The sequence below is a fragment of the Hypanus sabinus genome, chromosome 9 (genome assembly GCF_030144855.1).
Source record: "Hypanus sabinus isolate sHypSab1 chromosome 9, sHypSab1.hap1, whole genome shotgun sequence".
In the NCBI taxonomy this organism is placed as follows: Eukaryota; Metazoa; Chordata; class Chondrichthyes; order Myliobatiformes; family Dasyatidae; genus Hypanus; species Hypanus sabinus.
Window position 1 is genome coordinate 29,715,005 of NC_082714.1, and position 20,943 is coordinate 29,735,947.

Here is a 20,943-nt window from a genome sequence, read left to right on the forward strand (position 1 = left end):
TCCACATTTGCTACCTGATCTTTTTCCAGCATTTTCTGTTTTTATTTCTGATTTCCTGCATCCAGCGTTTCTTTTTTTTGAATTTCGAACTGTGGTATAATTCTCATAAGTCTACACTAAACCCTCTCTAAGGTTTCACATGTGCTCCCTGCCAAAATGAACCTCTATTTTGTGTTCCAGATATAGTCAAAACATGGCTCTGTACAACCAAAGTCTGATTACTTCCTTTAACGTAATGGTCAGTATTCCATTACTTCCAGTTGAAGTGTGTTGTGTTCCTGCACATCCAATTTATTTTCTTTCACCACAGCTCCTAGTCCTATATTGCTCCAGATCTGGCTCTTTGCACATCTCCATTGTTATTCCTTCCTCAGATAGTGGCTGCTGGGAATCGAAACTCCAGAATCCTGGAATCTCTTTGCGTTTTGATCTCGCTCTATTCTTGGAAGCTTGGTCAAAGAGTTAGGTGTAAGGAGCATATATTAATCTATTCTGATATTTTCTTGTGTCATTTAATATCAAATTCTATTTCAATAATGCTCCTTATGAAAAAAAACTGCAAAATATTTTCTCTTTCAAATTTTTGCTCCCCTCAAATCAACTTTCTATGTCTCCCAATTCTGCATGTTTGAAAAGATTCTTCTTTTGAAGTTATTAATACATGTTGTTCAAATAAATGGCACTACTGGATGTTACATACCACTAGTGTGAGTTCCTTTTTTAAACCTGTTCTCTGTCATCCATCTACTGTGTCATCAGGCTTATTTTAAGGATAACCCCAGTTCCTCTTCAAAGATGGAGACAAAAGAGACTGCAGATGTTACAAATGTATAAGTCATTGGTGGAACTACACTTTGGGGTGTTGTATGCAGTTCCAGTCACCCATTAAGCTGGAAATTGTGCTGAAATCGTTCAGGATTCTGTTACCAGGATTGGAGCACTTTTCATTATACGAGACTAGACAGGCTGGGACTTTATTTTCCACAGAATAGTCTTATAAAGATATATTAAAATCATGAGGGGTGTGGATAAGGTAGATGGTCACGGTTTTTCTCCATTGATTGTGGCATCTAAAACAAAATGGCATAGACTTACGCCAAGAGTGGAAGAATTTAAAAAGAACTTCTGGGACAATTTTTTCACACGGAGGGTATATGGAGTGAGGTGCTAGAGACAAGTACAATTATAATATTTAGATTCAGATTCAGATTTATTATCACCAACATGTGTCGTAACGTTTGTTAACTGAGCAGCAGCAGTTCAATGCAGTACATAATGTGGAAGAAGAATTACAATAAATAAAATAAGTAAATCAATTACTGTATACGTATATTGAATAGATTACAACTCATGCAAAAACCAGAAATAATATATATTAAAAAAAGTGAGGTAGTGTTCACCCACTCAATGTCCATTTAGGAATCAGATGGCAGAGGGGAAGAAGCTGTTCCTGAATCACTGAGTGTGTGCCTCCAGGCTTTTGTACCTCCTACCTGATGGTAACAGTGAGAAAAGGGCATGCCCTGGGTGCTGGAGGTCCTTAATAATGGACACTGCCTTTCTGGGACACCGCTCTTTGAAGATGTCCTGGGCACTTTGTAGGCTAGTACCCAAGTTGGATCTGACTAAGTTTACACTGCAGCTTCTTCCAGTCGTGTGCAGTAGCCCCTCCATACCAGAGAGTGATTGCATCCTGTCAAATACTTTCCACGGTACATCTGTAGAAGTTTTTGAGTATACTTGGACAGACAAATGGGACCAGCTCCATGGGCAGCTGGGACCAGCTGGGCCCAGGGGCCAGTTTTCATGCTGTAAGATTCAGATGCTTGAATCTACAGCTAAAAATCAAACTGCTAGAGCAGCTTAGCAAGTCAGGCAGAAACTTTGGAGGCAGAGGGATGGTCAGAATTTCAGGTTGACAGCCTGCATTAGCATGTCCCTCCAAAGGTTTTGTGCATAGTAAAACAAAATCAAAAAAACTGTGCCTTTCCCCAGGAATCTGCTTTCCAAATGTGCAACTCGCACAAAATGCTGATGGAGTGCAGCAGGCCAGGCAGCTTCTATAGGAAGAAGCACTGTCGACGTTTCAGGCGAGACCCTTCGTCAGGACTAACTGACAGAAGAGATAGCAAGAGATTTGAAAGTGGGAGGGGGTGGGGGAGATCCAAGATGATAGGAGAAGACAGGAGGGGGAGGGATGAAACTAAGAGTTGATTGGCAAAAGGTATGCACAGCTGAATAAGGGGGAAGATCATGGGACAAGAGGTCTAGGGAGAAAGGAAGGGGGAGGGGAGCACCAGAGGGAAATGGAAAGCAGGCAAGGAGTGATTGTGAGAGGGACAGAGAGAGAAAAAAGAGAGAGAGCCACAGTAGCTATTATAGCTCAGGGCATCTGAGTTCAAACCCAGTGTCTTTGGTATGGAGTTTGTATATCGTCCCCACAGAAGACAAGGGTTTCCCCCACGTGCTCTGGTTTCCTTCCGAAGTCCAAAGATGTACCAGGCAGTAGGTTAATTGGCCATTGTAAATTGTCCCGTGATTAGGCTAGGGTTAAATCTGTGCATTGCAGGTGGTGTGGCTCAAAGGGTCAGAGGGCCTATTCCGCGTTATATCTCTAAATAAATTAAATTTAAAAAAAGTAAAAATCTTAATCCCTTACATACAGGATGCCCCTTTTACTTTTACCTTTCACCAATGCATCCAGTGCAGCACCTAGGAATCTTGAAACATTCTCTCTTCCAGGTAGAAGCGTTCTGTCTGTCTTCATTTGTAGAACCTATTTGTGCCTGCTGCAATTACAATGCACCCAATCTTTAAGAAATACAAGGTATCTTTAATCAAGATTGCCTTAACTGACAGTGGGCAATCACAATATTAGACTCCAATTGATATATCTGGATTAAACATTGTGATTATTGCTGAATTGATATTGCAATCATTATAATTAAGCTGTCATGCTTCTTCCAGTGCAATCAATAAGTCAATTATGTATGGGCATCCATATGCCGTTTTCTGAAGCTATCATGTGTAGCCCACATTTCCTCTATTTTTACCCCAGAAACCTATTTCATAATGTTTCATCCACAATCATTTGTGGAGAGAACACACATATTTTCAGTGCTTTCAATATTTCAAGCTATTAATTTTCCTTTATCTTTGCTATTCTTTATGCACCTTAACAAGTGTCTCGATGTCTTTTCTGTGAATATAACAAATAATGGTTCAAGTTGATGAAATGTCATCCAGTTTGATACACTCCATTCTGATGAAGCATTAACTCTTTTATTTTCTTCACAGATGACGAATATTCTCAGTACAAACTTTCAGCATCTGCACGTTTATTTTTAAGCTGTATTCACTGGTGGTTAGCATAAGCTATGTTCTGAGTTATGGGTGGCAGGAATCAGAATCAGGTTTAAAATCACTGGCATCTGTTAATAAAAATTGGTATATATATGTATACCTGGACCAGGATGATGTACACTCCAGGGTTTTGAAAGAGTTGCGTGAAGAGATTATGCAGGCATTAGTAATGATCTTTCAAGAATCACTAGATTTCTAGAATACTTCCGTAAGACTGGAAAATTGCAAATGTCACTCCGATCTTCAAGAAAGGAGAGAAGCAGAAGACAGGAAACTGTAGGCCAGTTAGTCTGACCTGAGTGGTTGGGAAGATATTGGAGTTGAATGATAAGGATGAGGTCTCAGGGTACTTGGAGGCACGTGATAAAATAGCCTGTAGTCAGCATGGTTTTCTCAAGGGAAAATCTTGCCTGACAAATCTGTTGGAATTCTTTGAAGAAGTAACAAGCAGGATAGAGTAAGGAGATGTTGTGTATTTGGATTTTCAGAAGGCCTTTGACAAGTTGCCACACTTGAGGCTGTATAACAAGCTACAAGCCCAATGTGTTACAGGAAAGATTCTAGCATGGATAAAGCAGTAGCTGATTGGCAGGAGGCAAAGAGTGGGAATAAAAGGAGCTTTTTCTGACTGGCTGCTGGTGACTAGTGGTGTTCCACAGGGGTCTATGTTGGGAACGATACCTTTTACGTTATATGTCAATGATTTGGATGATGGAATTGATGGCTTTGTTGAAAAGTTTGCAGACCATATGAAGATAGGTGGAGTGGTAGGTAGTTCTGAGGAAGTAGAGAGGCTACAGAAGGACAGATTAGAAAATGGGAAAAGAAAATAGGCAAAGAACAACAGCAGCTCAACCTGTGCCCCACAGACATGCAGTTTCATAGGAAATAAGGGGCCAGGAGAGGGCTGCAATTTTCAGTGACCATAATCAGGCATATTAGAAATACAGGCAAAGGAGAAGCTTCCTAGATGTGTTTGAACACCAGGATCCGAAGAGGGACAATGCAGGTGACTGCAGATATTGGGAACTCGTTAACAAAGGAACTGCTACCAAGTGCGTGGAATTGCTTCAGAATTGGTTGGTAAACCCTGCTGTAACCCTATCATTATCAATGGTTCCTTGTAATGCTTTGCCCGAAACACTTTACAAAGTCAGCCAGCTCAAATAGAAAAGACAAATGATGCTGATCAATTTTTTTTGTCATGGACAAATTTTATCAATGATGAGGCCAGTGTGAATTAACGAAATATTCAACATCCTTACGAGCTTCCAATGCAGCCAATAAAAGATCTTTCTGGAGGCATGCAAGGTGTTTCTAGACTTCTACTGTGAGGAAGATCACTCCCCCCCCCCCACCTCACCTTCATCTCTTCATACCTAAATGAAAACTGTTTGGAGATGAGAGGTACTCATTTAATCGCACCAGGAAGCCTGGAGCATGACTGAACTTTAAAAATGACTGACAGACACACTTAACTGTAGATTTTCCACCTGCTATTGGAACCCCATTCTGTCTGTCCTGTCCCATCCCGCTCCCACCTCCTGAACCACACACCTCCCCCAAATGATTAGAGTCCAGTCCAAATTTTACTCACCACTATTATTCGAGGATTTTTTGTAGAACAGATCATGAAAATGGTTCCTCCCACAATTAAAGCCATTGCTCTTAACAATCTTACTCTGAACTGAAACCCCTAGAACATTCTTCATTGACTTTCAATAACTTTGCGCTAGGTGAGAAATTGATCGCACTTTGATAGTTATGCACGATAAATCCAGCAAACTTGCTTATAGTACTGTTGATGATGCATAGAATGACCTGGGTGTGAGTTTTCCCATGCACTTTGTATTCTGAGGATGGTGCAGGCCAAATATGTCATTGAAAGCGACACACATGGAGCCAGTTGCACATTGCACACTGATAAATACTCCAGTGCAGATCTTGGTTCCTTAATACAGTAGTGCATAGAGAACCTAAGAAGAATAATAATGGAGTTTGTAATCCACTTAAAATCCTATTATCCATTCTGTTTTGTAGAAATCGAAATACAAAGCACACTAAGATGTGGTGCTATGGACCTCTTGAGACAACAAGACTAGGATCAGCACAAAGGTTGAAATGATGTCCCTTGTAAAGCTGGGGCCAAGGGTTGGGTGGCTGCCAAATATCACCATGATTCTGCCTAGGCTCAAAATCATTGCTCCACATTGTATTCCCAGCTGTTGCAATTTTATTTGAAATTATAAGGAACAGTTCAGATAATCACGAGTTAAGTGAATAAAATCTTGTTACATATACCATCATTTGATTATGTTCTGAACAAGCCAAAAAAGTTACTGAATCACATACATACAAGTAGATGTCTGTAAGTAACATAACTTATTGATAATAACATACATTACATACATTTTGCAAGTTAATGAAAAATGTAAGTTATTAGTACAAGAATAATTAGCACATATTTTTCATAACTCCTTTGATAATTTTCAGATGCCTCTATAATTCACCAACTAAGATTTCATTATTCAAAGCCATCACCTGGTATGCTATGACCAAGAGTAGATGAAAGAGCAGCCACAAATAGTATGTAAACTGAGAATACTACTGAATATCTATAAGCTAACATTTTTTTTTAAATCATTAACTCAGGGAAGATAACGCTCTGTCTTATTTTGGAAAACAGTCTAAGGTTTTATATGACTGATATTCTGATTGTTCTATTTAAATATTCAGTTAATTTAACTCCAGCATGCTCAGGATTTTGGCAGTGCCAGATTGGCAGATGTTCTGGACTATTTAATGTTATTCCAATTAATAATCCAAAACATTTATAATTTGCATTCCTTTTAGGTGTTGCACAGTGATATAGTAACTTTTCCAGTAAATTAGTTATGTTTAAACATGGGAAACAAAAAGCAGTGATTTTCAAGGGTGGGGAGGGAACGGTGCAACTTTAATGCCGAACTTTGGAAATGCATGGCTTGTTTCAGCACATAAAGGCAGTTCATACAATTGTAATTGTCCTTTTCCTCAAATCTAAATATAAACAGCAGCATTAAGAAGTTGGAAACAATGGATCTGTTGTTTAATTCCTCAACTGCTGATGACAAGCAGATTTGTTTAAAGTGTTAGTAAAGTAGTTGTGGCTTTGCTTCATATTTGTTACCCAGCAAGCCTATCCATTGCTTTATTAACGTTCTGGATTTGAAATTATCTAAGATGAATATCCGATGAACACAAAATCAACCAGAATAACAAGGATGTTTTGTGAAAATGTAGTAATATACAAATAAAACTCACCATTTTCCCCAAAATTCGGGGCTGACAGTAAAGGATTTGAACCATGCTTTTGGCAATCTGCTTTTAAGATGGAACACCTTTTTAATAATAGGCATGCTAGTTCAAAATTCCATCTTGGTTAACTAAGCAATACTATGACCAAAATCCATTATTTTCACTGTAAATATTATCACACAGAAGAAAATAGGGAATTCTGGAGTGCTAAAACTCACTTTAGAAATCTAACCTCCATTGCTAAGCATCCCCAGGAGTTGGCTGGGTTCCATTCCAAGCTGCTGTGCAATTCTCTGAACATCAAAGCCCATGTTCATCAGGAGCTGAATCATGCTCACCTCCTGACCCGTGACCTGATCACGAAGTGCTGGGCAAGTGGGGTTGCAGTGTGGCAGACGACACTGATCGATTAAGTGGAAGGAACAGTTTCTGGCAGAGGGTCTTGAACTCTTGTTTTCCTGAAGATTTCGGTCCCAGCACTGGAGCGCCCTGTTCAAGGAAATCCCCCTCACATGAAAATCCAGCCAGTTGCTACAATGAAATATCAGGAACCGTTAATGAATGGAAAAGTTGTGGTAAGTTGACACACAGACCTGTTTGTCTTTCCAGTTTAACAGTTTCATTAATTTGGAAAAATAAAACTAATCTGAAAGCTTCTAATAAACTTTCAACATCAAAGCACCCCTGGTTCTGCAGTCTTGACAAACCAGCTGTGAAGAATTGGTTCATGATCTCTTTTTTTCTTTGCTTTCAGGTTTTGTGTGAATCAAATTGTGTCACTTCACGTGTTTGATTCAAGCAGAAAATATTCCATTACAAATCACCGTTGTATCATCTATGGTTCTACAATTCTTGATCTAAAGGTCTGCATTGGTTTTCAAACTTACACTCAGTGGCCACTTTATTAGGTACCTCCTTTCTATTCTATCAAGTACTCACCTTTGTTTAATAAAAAGCTTGATCATCATGGTTTTATACAGCAAAAAAAAAGTCAACACAATGAAACATGATTTTCTTAATGTGTTACCCATTTAATCCTTGATATTTGGAACCATTTTTGTTCATTTCTGATAGCAGAACTAAATGGTGTCAAGGTAATTTTTGTTTGACTATTTAAATATAAGAGTCAAAGGTTCAAATAATCCAAACCTAATATCTTCCAACAAAAATTACTGTTCAGCAAATCAGAAACTTGACAGGCAGTTTTATTACTACTCCAGAAATTAACTGGACTTCTCTATCACAAGACCACCAAAGATGAGCAAAGAACATGGCCAACCAAAAAAAAACAAAATTGACAAAAAAACAACTCATTTGCAGTAGCTACAGTTATTTTTGAGCAGAAAGACTTAGCCTAATCTTCAGAATAATATGGCAGCTTCCATAAGATAGAACATTACAATTTATCTTGTAAAATAATTTGCATCCAGAGGTTAGCACAGAATACGTTTTTTTTTTCAGTTTAACCCCAAGAAAACAAGTTTGCTCAGTAATTCAGTATCATATAATTTTTTTCTCAATCATGTGGCTGGAATCCATTGCAAAAATATAAAAGGGGAATATTTCATACAGTTAAAGTTAAGGCCTAGCTTGAATTAGAAGTCAAAAAAGAACAGCAAGGTTATTTGGATCTGAACTTCCCGGGACTATTCTGGTTTCTCATGGTAACTGTCAGGACATAAGCAGATATGAAATGTTCATCATTTCTGGAGTTTCCAATTCGAATGATTAAATCTGAGCTTTCATTAACCCCCAGTGTCAACTAAATTGAGTGGGTCAATACTTCCCTGAGTCAGAAGTAGAATCAGGCACACAATTTGAGCAGATATGGAACTACAGTAGTGAGGCTACTGTATGCTATTGTGTTTTGCTATTGAAGATGTTGTTATTCAGGTTAAGTATTAAAATTAGATCCTATCTATATTCTTAGGTGAATATTAAAAGGTCCTATGGTATTGTGGAGTTTTTCCTATTGTCCTACCCAGTGGTAATATTTTTGAACCAGATTTTCTGGTAATGATCATATTGCAATTTATAATGAGAGCTTACTCTGTGCAAATTGTTTGCAATGTTTCCTAACACTGACTACATTTCAAGAAGTATATTTTTGGCTGAACAGTGCTTTAGGACAGAGGTACTTGTATAAATGTAATTCCTTCCTTTAATACAGGATCATTAAAGTCAGACTCCAGAAACTGAGCAGGATGAATGAGGGCAATACCTGAGTCATATAACTTTTCAAAAATGCAACAGATCTTTCATGAGGTCTTCATTCTATTTAATGTTGGGCACAAAACTCTTTTATCCCCATAATATCATTCACATCTGACCCTGCACGGCCTGTCTTTTGTTGTCATCCCAGTCCACGTCTCTGTCATTATCAGATCTCGCTCCCATGAGGAAATCTGCAGATGCTGGAAATTCAAACAACAACACACACAAAATGCTGGTGGAATGCAGCAGGCCAGGCAGCATCTACAGGGAGAAGCACTGTCGACGTTTCGGGCTGAGACCCTTCGTAAGGACTAACTGAAAGGAAAGATAGTAAGGGACATCTCACTCCCAGCCAGTTTCATAATTTCCATGTCTGTAAACTTCAGTCAATCTAACATGCTGATATTCCAATCATTTTCTATTCATTCACCTACTCATTCATTTCCTGTTCACTGACTTGTCCATGCTGTGCTCGCTGACTTACGTCCCTGCCCCTCAAGCTCCACATCTACAAATTACATCTTTCCGTTTGGATTTTAAGCCTCACCATCACTAACTTAGAATCACAATTATCTCCTGCAATTACATCCCAAAAATTTCTGAATGTGTTCCTTTGCCCCATAAAGGAAGGCAGGGGAGGAGTACGATATACAACCCAACAATACTGCACCACTACACGGTATGATCATTGTCGGAGTTTGTACATCCAGTCACTTCAAATCAGTTCAAGCTTAATTGTCATTTAACCATACATGAATACAGCCAAATGAGACAGCATTACTCCGGGACCAAAGTGCAAAACACAGTACCAACAGAGACACACAGCACAAAGCACACATAACACGTACAAGATAGCAAGCACATGTAAGATAACAGTAAAATACAGCCACGCAAAAAAAAGTCCAGACCCTGAAATCCATGAATGCCGCAGAAATTCTGCAGCTGACCAAAGTATAGCTTGTCTTCTGCCGAGTGAACCTTGGAGGAGGGGCAGGGCCGACTCCTGCCTGGATACCCCGCCACACAGCCCCCAACGGAGTGCACCAGCTCCGACCTCTCTCCCCTGGCAGCTGTAAACAAGTAATCTCGCAGCTTGAGGCTCTGAGTCCATGAATGCCACTGAAATCTGCATTCAACCCTGTCCCTATTTCCTTTGACTCTCTCAGAGTCCACCGCTCTCTTCTCAGTTGGCTGCACCTTTGATCGAGCAGCCAAAGCTGTCTGTGATGCAGATTCCAGGGAGACAAAACCATCGGCTAAATTGTCTGTTAAATTGGCTCAGGTCCTAGAACTCATCTCCTAAATACCGGTATGTCTCGTTTTCACCCACCTATTCATCTTCCTGGGTAGTTCCGAGAGAACAAGAATAGCTTGCTTGTACTTTGTTGTTGTGCATTCTGAGGTTGTTGCTGAACCAATGTGAAAACCAGAAATGGTACAAAGGGGTGTGCGGGAGGGAGTGATGCTGTGGAAAGATACCATGAGGTAGGGCAGTCTTCCTACTCTTTTTTTTAAATTGGGATTCTGTGTGCACCTAACAAATGCTATCATTAATCGTCCTTCTCCACCTTGAACAGTCGTGGGTCAGGGATTCCTCGGGCTCAGTGGAAATGATGCAATTCCTTGAAGATGGGTTGAGCACATCCTTTTTCCCTATTCAGCTGGTAATCTCTTCCCATGACAGAGTATGAGAACGTGTGCCTGCTTTGGGAATCCGGAGTCAGTCTAATTTGTCCAGCATGCTTACCTGTGTCTCAGTGTTGATAATGTTGCCGTGGGAGAGGATACTTACAACTCACCCTTCCAGTAAATTTGGAGGATTTTGTCTGAATACCAACTTGGTGGTATCTTTCTAGTGCCTGCTCTAGGTGGCCCATATCTTGGAAGGTTACAAGAAGATATGAATTGCTTCTGTGTGTAAGTTTTGTGCCAGTCCTGGTCTTGATCTTCAAATAGCCTTTTCCTAAATTGACTAAAATCTTGAAGGCAGTGATTAATTTCATTAGCTGATGTCTGACCTTATCAAGCAATGATTCCCAAGACATAAATCCATGTTTCCAGTGCTTACCACAAAACTATATTACTGGAGGGTGCACCTGGACACCTAGATAGAAGTATTGAATTTATTGAAATCTTACATCCATCCCACAACGTGAGGGAGTAAAAATCTTTGAGCTATGACTCTGTCACAATGTACAGACATGCGAATTTACAAGTCCAATGGCCTGTAGAAAGGAGCTGTCCCGTGGCCCATTTGTCCTGGTTTTTATGCTGGCGTGCTGTTTGCCAGACGGAAGCAGCTAAAACAGTTTATGGTTGGGGTAACTAGTGTCCCTGATGATCTTCCAGGCCTTCTTTCTGCACCTGCTGCTGTAAATGTCCTCAATGGAGGGAAGTTCACATCCGCAGATGCACTGGGCTGTTCGTACCACTCCCTGCAGTGCCACGTACGTGACAAATAGTTTGTCAAGTGGATATTGAGTGTAAAGACCATCCTCTTGCTTCAGTGAACAGGTCAGTGATGGCTTGGAGCATGCATTACCTGCAAAAGCAGCCTGGCCTTTTAGATTCAGGTAGCTTCAGTTCTGGAATCTGGTCAGAATCCCAGCATTCTGAGAACTCACCTCTTTAAATCATCCAGTGTCCAGTTCTTTCCTTCAACATGTACCTTTTTGTACATTAACATCACTGCATAAATCAAGTTCTTGTGTTTTTGAGCAGGAACTAAAAAGGGCAAGGTCCAACCCTTGACCTTCAAGTACTGTCATCTCCCTGTCCACTGTACGTCAAGTGCTTGGCTGTCTTTTTAGCTACATAAAGGTACTGAGCACCTTTATGTTTTCTGTACCTATGAATCTCTACTTGCTGATGAAGCGCTCTCTAGTGCAAACGCTATCAGCATCACGGTTGAGGTGGATCTATGGTCATTCCTGGCACCCGCCCAGCGGGATTGCGGCTCACAGCCCTGTCATATGAAAAAGCAGGCTTTAATGAGTAAGTGGTGATGTCCATTTCACACCTGTCAGAAGAGATAAAAATCAATGGTTTCTTCGATGCTACTGGGTCAAGGAGGCCCAATTGCTAACCTAAAACAAAAAAAAAGGTCAGAAAGTGCTGGCACTTGAGCAGGCATTCCCCATTGATCTGCACTTGATAATAAATATTAAAACAAGGATATCGATAGGTTTCCAGCTAATGTCAGCAGTGTGTGATCTGTAAACCGATTGGGAATGAGACTGTTAAAGGAATGTACCATTTTTGAGCAATGCCTTATCCACTGTGAAACTAGTGATATTTATGACTTCCAATGCTATGCAAATTAAAGGACGACATGATCATTTTTACAGATAAGCTACAATGTTTTCTTATTTAACCAAACACACACAAGATGCTGGAGGAACTCAGTAGGTCGGGCAGCATCAATGGAAATGAGAAATACAGTCAGCGTTTTGGGCTGAGACCCTGCTTCGGAGGAAGGGCGAAGACGCCAGAATGAAATGGTGGTGGGGAGAGGAGAAGGCTAGCTGGAATGTGATAGGTGAAGCCAGCTGGGTGGGAAAGGTAATGGGCTGGTAGCTTTGATATGAGCAGCAGATTGGTTGATTGGAAATCAGAACCAGCAAGGTGCAGTTACTATTTGGGATTAAATCTGGTGGTAACTTCTTTGCTCAAGCCAACTGACAGCTCGTTTTCAGGATGCTTGAATTGATGATCAGTTCGGCTTTTCACTTTCCAGTCCTGAAGAAGGATCTCAGCCCCAAACATTGACTGTTTATTCATTTCCATAGGTGCTGCCTGACCTCCATTACAGTCGGCCATCCTTATCCGCGGGGAATTGGTTCCGGGACCCCCCCCCCCCCTCCCCATACCAAAAATTGCAAATGCTCAAGTCCCATATTTAACCTGTCTCAGTGCGGTGGACATTAGAACCGGGCGCAGCTCTGAATCCGCAATGTTTCTGTTCACGAAAGTAGTCACGATCGCGATTGAAAATAAGGTGGAAATAATAAAGTGATCAGAAAGAGGTGAAACGCCATCGGTCATTGAAAAGCATTAGGCTACAGTTGGTAACGATCAGAACAATTTTAATGGAGCATGTGAAAGGCCCTGCCACAATGAAAGCTACAATTATTACTTAGCAACGCAGTGGTTTAATTATTGAAATACGTATGTTTCTTAAGTGTTTTATATGCATAGAAAGGTCAAATATACTCTATATACCAAGAAAAACATTTGACTAACTGACGCTAAATAATACCGGATGTACCTGCTCCGACTTCAAATCCAACTTAAAGACAGACTCGGGAACAGAACTCGTTCATAACCCGGGGGCTGCCTGTACTTTTAAATAATCTCTAGATTATTTATAATATCTAATACAATGTAAATTCTATGTAAATAGTTGTTATACTGTATGGTTTAGGGAATAATGACAAGCAAATAGTCTGTACATGCTCAAATAACGAGTGCGGGAGAGAGAACTTCCGGGTTTTCCCAATCCGTGGTTGGTTGAATCCGCGCATGCAGAAACCGCGGATAAGGAGGGCCAACAGCATTTTGCTTGTGGAGCTTTGCACTTATTTATTTTATATCAGGAGATTAGATGTTGGGACGGATGTAGGGAGTAAACATTTTATTTAACCTTAACTATGATTTGGATGAAGCCAATTAAGTGGCCTGGGGAAATACAGAACTTTCTGTGGGTTTTCCAAAATCCGCTTTCACAACATCACAGTTACATCATAGAGCACACTGTATTTGCATAAATCAGGCTCTCAGTTTGTTCCACAAATTTTGCATTGATCTACCTCTGAAATTATTTTGCATCGTATTTGTATTATTTTACAGAAGGCTTTAATGAGCAAGCAGATGTCACCAGAGATTTTCATTTCACTGCTGTCCAAAAATGTAAACATCAAGAATCTGCCAGCCCTTCCTCGGCCAAGAAGGCCCAATTGGCCAAGGAGAGGCTTGAGCATGCTGGGCAGAGTTAGACTAAGAATAAATTCATTTGAATGTTACATGTTTCTAAATCTAGAAGCCTAACACTATAAAATTGCATTAGAATAGAGCCAGTGGCCTTGTCATCACCCTTAGCAATAATTAGTGTGTAAAGTTGAAATCGATCATTTTAGGTAACACTTACTGCATAACAAGGTTCTGAAGTCTAATACCAATTGTGCAGATCGTGAATTATTGTAAAATTACTGACAGCTAAACTCCAAATTTTTATGACATCAAATGAAAGAAGAAACAGTATTAAATGACTGTTTGGTATTTGTACCTATGTATGCCTTAAAAAGTTAATTAAACAATAAAAAAACAAAGGGCTAAATGTTTGCTGAATACTAACCTCAATTTTGGCTAAAATCAATATTATTTAATAGAAATCCTTGTTCAAATATATTTAAAACAGAATGTAAAATGAACCAAATGTTCTTAGAGTTAGTTTTTGGTCTTTTGTGGAGAAACACAAATATTTAGTAAGGTGAATATTTTTTATTAAAGTGGTACTTTAAACAACCGCAGACTCCACTAATTCTTCTGACCTGTTTAACCTCAGAGGGTTATCCTTTTTCATTTCAGATTGCCTTTTCTGTATTGCAAAATAGTGCTGTATTTCTATCATCTCCCACTGTGGCCCAAGCTGTTATTTTCACTAACTCATCTTATGATTCCCAAAGTGAGCTTTCTGTTGTCATCTGAACCCTGCATAAACTGTGCCTTGTCCTGAATACCATAAACTGCAATTTCTTCGATACAAAGTCCCTCATCTCCACAACTCCCACTCTTGTCAAGCTCCTTTGGGAGTAATTTTGCTTGAGGGCAATTAGTTTGAAACTAAAATGGAGGGACAGTAGTAGGACCACTGCATCTCAATGCTGAACACCCAGGTTCAAATTTGACTGCCGGTGCTGTATCTATGGTGCACATTCTCCTGCACCAATGGATAGAACTGGTGCTCCGGTTTTCTCCTAGATTAATTGGCCATTGTATGTTGCTCATTTCCCCTAGTGCCTAGGCGAGTTGTAGACTTTGGGAAGAGTTGATGAGGAGAATAAATGAGATTAGTGTAGGATTAGTGTAAACAATTAGTTGAATATCACCACAGAATCAGTGGGACAATGGGTCTATTTCCCTGCTGCACATTTCCACGATTCTGTGATACTGTGTTGGATTTGGGTGTAAAATTGTCATTTTTATTGTAGTTTCACTTTCCTGTGCTTGCTTGGAATTTTATACAATCACTTATATGCTTGTAATTATTCAGTGAATTTTCCAGTATTATGAGTACAGTTTGTGACCAATGAAGGAGTTAACTATTGGGTGTGAACTAGGATTGAAGGATTTTGTGCAGGATTAGAATGCTGGAGAACAATACCAATGCAAAGCAAGGAAAGGCACAAAGGAATAAGGTTACTTCTGTATTTGTCCAAAAACTTCTTGGTTTTCAGTAGCAGGTGTCATTTCACTTGAATCTGGCTATTTAATGGGCTAATTGCTCTCACTGAAATTTTTGATGATATCTAGTCTGAGTACGAGACAACCATGACTACTTTTCCCTTTGTTTTCTCTTTGTTCACACAGCACTCAATAAAATTGCTAGCAATAAGCTTTATACCTCGTTCTTGGCTTCCGAAAAATCTCGGGATCACAAAGAATCAGGATCCAACATAAAGTATGTCTGTGATTAGAATAGTGCAAGGATCAGCCTGTAACCATAAACATTTTATCCCTGGTCATTGAGATCCCTGCGGTTACAATATCATTGTCCTTCCCTTGTTTTGCATTGGTACTGTTCTCCAGCCTTCCAATCCTGCACAGAATCACTGGCCCTTCAATCCCACTTCACATCTAGTTGTTAAACTTCTTCACTGGTCACAAATTGTGAGCTCTGTACTTGTACTTGTTCCTTTACTCCTCTCATCCCGATTACAAACAAACCTTTAACATTTTTCTGATCTACTCTTATTTCATTTTTGCCCCTGTTCAATCATCACCATTTCCAAAATGTTGGAAGCTTCGACTCTCTAGGCAAATACATTTTATGTACGTCTAATGTGTTGATGTAAAAATCTGTCAAGACAACATATAAAGTATGCAAGAACTAGGCTCTATTTGATCTGTGATCTGTGATCATCCTTCAGTCTCATTCTACAACCTTATTAACCCCCTAAAGGCTGCATTGTTCCCCAGAACCTTGAATGTTCTTTAGCCAGAGAGTGGTGAATTCATTGTGGAAGTCACTGCCACAGTCTGCTGCAGAGAACAAGTCATTCGGTATAGTTGAAGTGGAGGTTGATAGTTCTTGATTAGTAAGGGCGTCAAAGGTTATAGGGAGTAGGTAGGAGAATGGGAATGATAGATAGAATGGGATTATAAATCAGCCACGATAGAAAGATGAATCAGGTCAAATGGTCTAATTGTGCTCATATATCTTACGGTCTTACTTTTCACTTCTGTAACTGTCCCCTGAGAGGAGGAGGTCACCAGTGGTAACCAAGGAGATTCCACTAGCTGGGCAGTCTTTGATAACTAGTGCTGTCAAATGCCTGTTTCACTCTCTTAAACATCTCTGGTAATCAGTCATTTGAAACAGGTAAATTAAATAATTGGAAGTTAAATAATAGATTAAAAATATATTTCAAAATACATTAAATTATTGTTAATTAATATAATATGATTGTGAAAAAAGGAACCCAACAAATAAGATAGCCAGACTTTAGAATGAACATTGAAAGTATATCCGGCCCCTCAGCTCAGTAGGTTAGTGAGTTTGGGGTGGAATAAGATGGCAGATGGCCCACGTCTGACCTCGAGTACATTCCATCCTTCTGCGCTGCAGTGCATTCTGATTTTAGCAGGCAGTTCTGTACAGAACCAACCACTAGCTATTAGTGGGATCTAGTTCTCTGCAGAACTACCAGCTAGCTGTCAGCACCATCTAGTTCACTATAGCTCCACCAGTGAGCTGTCAGTCTGACAGGGCTCTCGCAGAATCACCAGCTAAAGTTGCAGGCATGCTATGTCGGCACCAGAAGTGTGCTGACACTTGCAGGCAACACAACACAATCCTCGTTGATTTGATTTGAACCAGACAAAGCACTTCAGTGTATGTTTCAACGTACATGTGATGAGTAAAGATAATATGTCTTTCTTTATTTCTAATCATTAGTGTGATGCTTTTTTTTTAAACGGAGGTACCACCAGCTGGCCATGAGTACGAATTAATTTTCTCAGAACCCAGCAATCAGCTGTCAGAGTGATTCCACCCATTTTGTTTCACAGAATTAATTTCCTAAAATGCATTTTCTGTATTAAAAAATATTTAATACTGTACGTTAGTTTAAAAATCTGTCAAGCTGACAGTGTATTCATACCTATAAGTTTTAAGGATTAAAAGCAATAAAAGCAGAAGTACATATCTGACTCTTGGAATTTTCTCTGCAAAAGATTATGAAGTAAATGTAGTTTTACATAATTTAGATTAGCTTATGATTCATGACATCATTTTATCCAATTTTGATGAGACAATCATTAGTATAGTAATTAAAATTTTACCCTTTTTCCAAAGAGTTTAAAAATAGCTCTGCAGCACTACTTCCCTTTGTCTAGCAGCTTCTTTAAGCATAAGACTGATGAAGTATTCATCAGAGAAAATCTTTAAGAATCTTATAAATGGTTTAATAAGCTAATTCTCAATAGAGGAGTACAAACACAATAATATTGTATATAAGAGCTATCAACTTGTTTAACATAATAATACCTTACCTCTTAGAGATCAAAGTGTGTGATAGACACGCTGGGGCAAACACAGCTCTAAAATAGAAACAATTTGAATTATCAACAAATTGTTAGGCAAAAAAAAACATATATTTACTAAGCACTAAAACTGATTTTTGAGTTATCTTAAATTATTAGAAATGAAATGATTTAAGTGTATTGTGCCAAGCTTGAACAGTTTATATACATTTTTTAAATGTGTTAACTTAGCCTTTTCCAATTTTCTGCACCAAGAACAATTATTTTCATATTCTGGCAGCAGCAAATAACTTTTGAAAAAGTGTTTGCTAAATGTTCTATTGAATACTGTGTACTCTTTCATTCCTTTTTAACTGAGTTGCAACAAGATCTCCATCAGGCTTTGAGCATATAACCCAGGCTGACAATTTATAATAGCTCTAGAGTCCCATTGTTAAAGGAGGCATTCCTGAGATGAGAATGTTAAACTGTCCTGATCTTCTTATTCTCTTGGTTTAAGTGGATATAACAAGTCCCACGGCACTATACGAAAGGTCAGGAAATCTTTCAAGTTTATTGGATAACATTTCTCTCATTTAAAAAGGAAACCTTCACATAAAATGGACTGGTTGTTAATTTGTATATCACTGCTGCTGTACAATGACTGCCAGTGAATACCAAAATAACATCAATTATTGCAATTCACAATGCATTTTGGCATATGAAATGCTTTGAAAATTCACACCATGAAAGCTACAATGGAAATGTAAATGCAATATCTATTGAAGCTTGGATTTCAGTCATTGTGGGAGTGTGAATTCACTTAATGCTATGTACTTCTAGAGTTTGAGAAGTCTACAATGGGTATTTTAGATATTGATGGTGAAAATGATTTTCAATTTCTCTTCTGCTTCAATGCAAAGTATTTTGGCTCACGTATAAATATAACAGATCAATTTAGATGTAAGTTCTCAGGTTAAAATGCATTATCCTTTAATTTTATATGCAGTCTATGTAAATCTATATTTCACCATTACCAGTTTGGTACATTCTTACACATTTCCCTGTTCTTTATTGGTTTTGTTTTAAATAAGTAAATGTCAAAATAAACTAGGAAAGCAATTAAACATTAAAATTATCTTGATATAACAAGCTAGTGAACATATATAATATAATTATACTGCAATATATATTTATTTATAAAATGTAATACATTTATAATAATACATGTTGAAAAAGATATTGAGTATACCATTGACTCTCAAATGAATATTTATTGGTTAGATTGAACAGTCATAATGGATGCATTTTAGAACTCTAAAACACATTCTATAGCAGATCATTGTAGATCTTCTGTCCAACTTCAAAATATTGTCTTTATTTAATGTGCAAGAAAATGACGTTTTGATAGTTATCATATAGTTATGATAGGATTCTTTTTCTGATAAAATAATATTCATTTATATAACTTCCAAATCTAAATGAAAAAGGTGTTTACACTGAGATTGCCAATGTCAATAGTACCATTATTTCAAGCAGTTGAATCATTTTCTAGCTTTTACTCCAATACTTTAGATTTTACTTTTTAGAGATTTGAATACCTATTACTTAATTCCACAATACTTTCTCAAAGAGGATTTTGGTTGCACATTTCCAGAGAAATGCCTTTTGTGGTACATGGATATTCTCACGACAAGAATTGTCACAACGAGTCATCTGCATTCATGCTTGTTCGGGTTTTCAGTTCGCTGATTGAATCATCAGTCACTCAACATGTGGTGCTATATAAATGTTTTTATATATTCTAGGGATCACTGAGTTCATGTTTGCATAGAATTAAATTCTATCCTTCTGAGTAATAGACTACCAAAAAAAAACAGGCCGTTGTTTCAAGTTAAATTTAGCAATATTAATTTTCCAAAAAGAAGGAATACGAGGAACTTCTATAAAGCTGTTTCTATCAATGCTCAACAGTTAATCCAATGCTGCTAAAATCATAAGGTTGTCTAAGCACAAGAGATTCTGCAGATGCTGGAAATACAGAGCAACACACACAAAATGCTGAAAGAACTCAGCAGCTATGAAAATGACTAAACAGTTGACGTCTCAGGCTGGGGCCCTTCATCAGAAATGGAAAGGAAGGGGAAATGTACCAGAATAAGAAGGTTGGTGGAGGGGAAGGGGAGAACAAGCTAGAAGGTGATAGATGAAGCCAGATGGGTGAGGGAGGAGGAGTGAAGTAAGAAATTGGGAGGTGATAGGTGAAAAAGACAAAGGGCTGGAGAAGAAGGAATCTGATAGGAGAGGAGAGTGGATATTGGGAGAAAACAAAGGAGGAGGACATCAGAGGAGGTGACTGGGAGGCGAGGAAAAGAGAAAAGATAAGAGGGGAGCCAGAATAGGGAATGGAAGAAAGGTAAGGGAGAAGGGGAGAAAGTACAAAATGTTACAGAAATCGAAGTTCATCTCATCAGGTTGGAAGCAACCTAAACTGAATATGAGGATTTGCTTTTCCAACCTGGGAGTGGCTCATCTTGGCAGAAGAGGAGGCCATGGAATGATATGTCAGGATGGGAATGGACATAGGAAGTAAAATGGTTGGCCACCAGGAAATTTTGCTTCTTGCAGATATGGCGGAGATGCTCAACAAAGCGATTTCCCATTTTGCTTTGGGTCTCAGCTATGAACTGGAGAGTTGCATCAGGAGCTCCAAGTAGATGGCCCCAACAGTTCTGCAGGTGAGATCTTGTCTCTGAATGGAACTGAGGGAGGAGGTGAACAAGCAGGTATAGCAGTGCTGCCGCTTGCAGGGATAAGGGCCGAGAGGGAGATTAGTGGGGAGAGTGAATGGACAAGGACATCAAGGAGAGAGCGAGCCCTATGGAAAACAGAGAATGGAGGTGGGGAGGGGGATGATGATGTGTTTAGTGTTAGGGTTCTGTTGAAGATGTTAAGGAGAATGATGTATTGGGTGCAGAGGCTCATGGGGTGGTAGGCAAGGACAAAAGGAACTTTACCCTGGTAAGGGGTTAGGAAGATGGTGTGAGCACAGATGTCTAGGAAATGGACGAGATGCAGGTGAGGGCAGCATCATTGATGGAGTAAGGGATACACCATTCTTTGAAGAAGGAGGACATCTCTGATTCCTGGAGAGGAAAGCCTCATCCTGAGAACGGATAAAGCATAGATGAAGGAACTGAGAAAAAGGAATAGCGTTGTTACAGGAGACAGGGTGGGAAGGGATAGCCATGGGAATCCGTAAATTCATAAAAGATATTGGGAGAACATTTGTCTCCAGAGGTGGAGACAGAGAAATTGTGAAAGGGG

At 39.1% G+C, this 20,943-nt stretch overlaps 1 protein-coding gene across 1 annotated transcript in view; it reads right to left on the reverse strand.

Annotated features, from left to right (window-relative positions):
• Positions 1-6,887: 6,887 nt before the first annotated feature.
• The window catches only part of LOC132398973 (carboxylesterase notum2-like), a 29,063-nt gene continuing 15,007 nt past the window's right edge, over positions 6,888-20,943 (reverse strand). The window contains exons 10-11 of the mRNA XM_059978810.1: positions 17,647-17,694; positions 6,888-7,191 (exon numbers count right to left, since the gene is read on the reverse strand). Of these exons, the coding sequence (XP_059834793.1) occupies positions 6,888-7,191; positions 17,647-17,694 (352 nt within the window). The remainder of the gene's footprint in view (positions 7,192-17,646; positions 17,695-20,943) is intronic.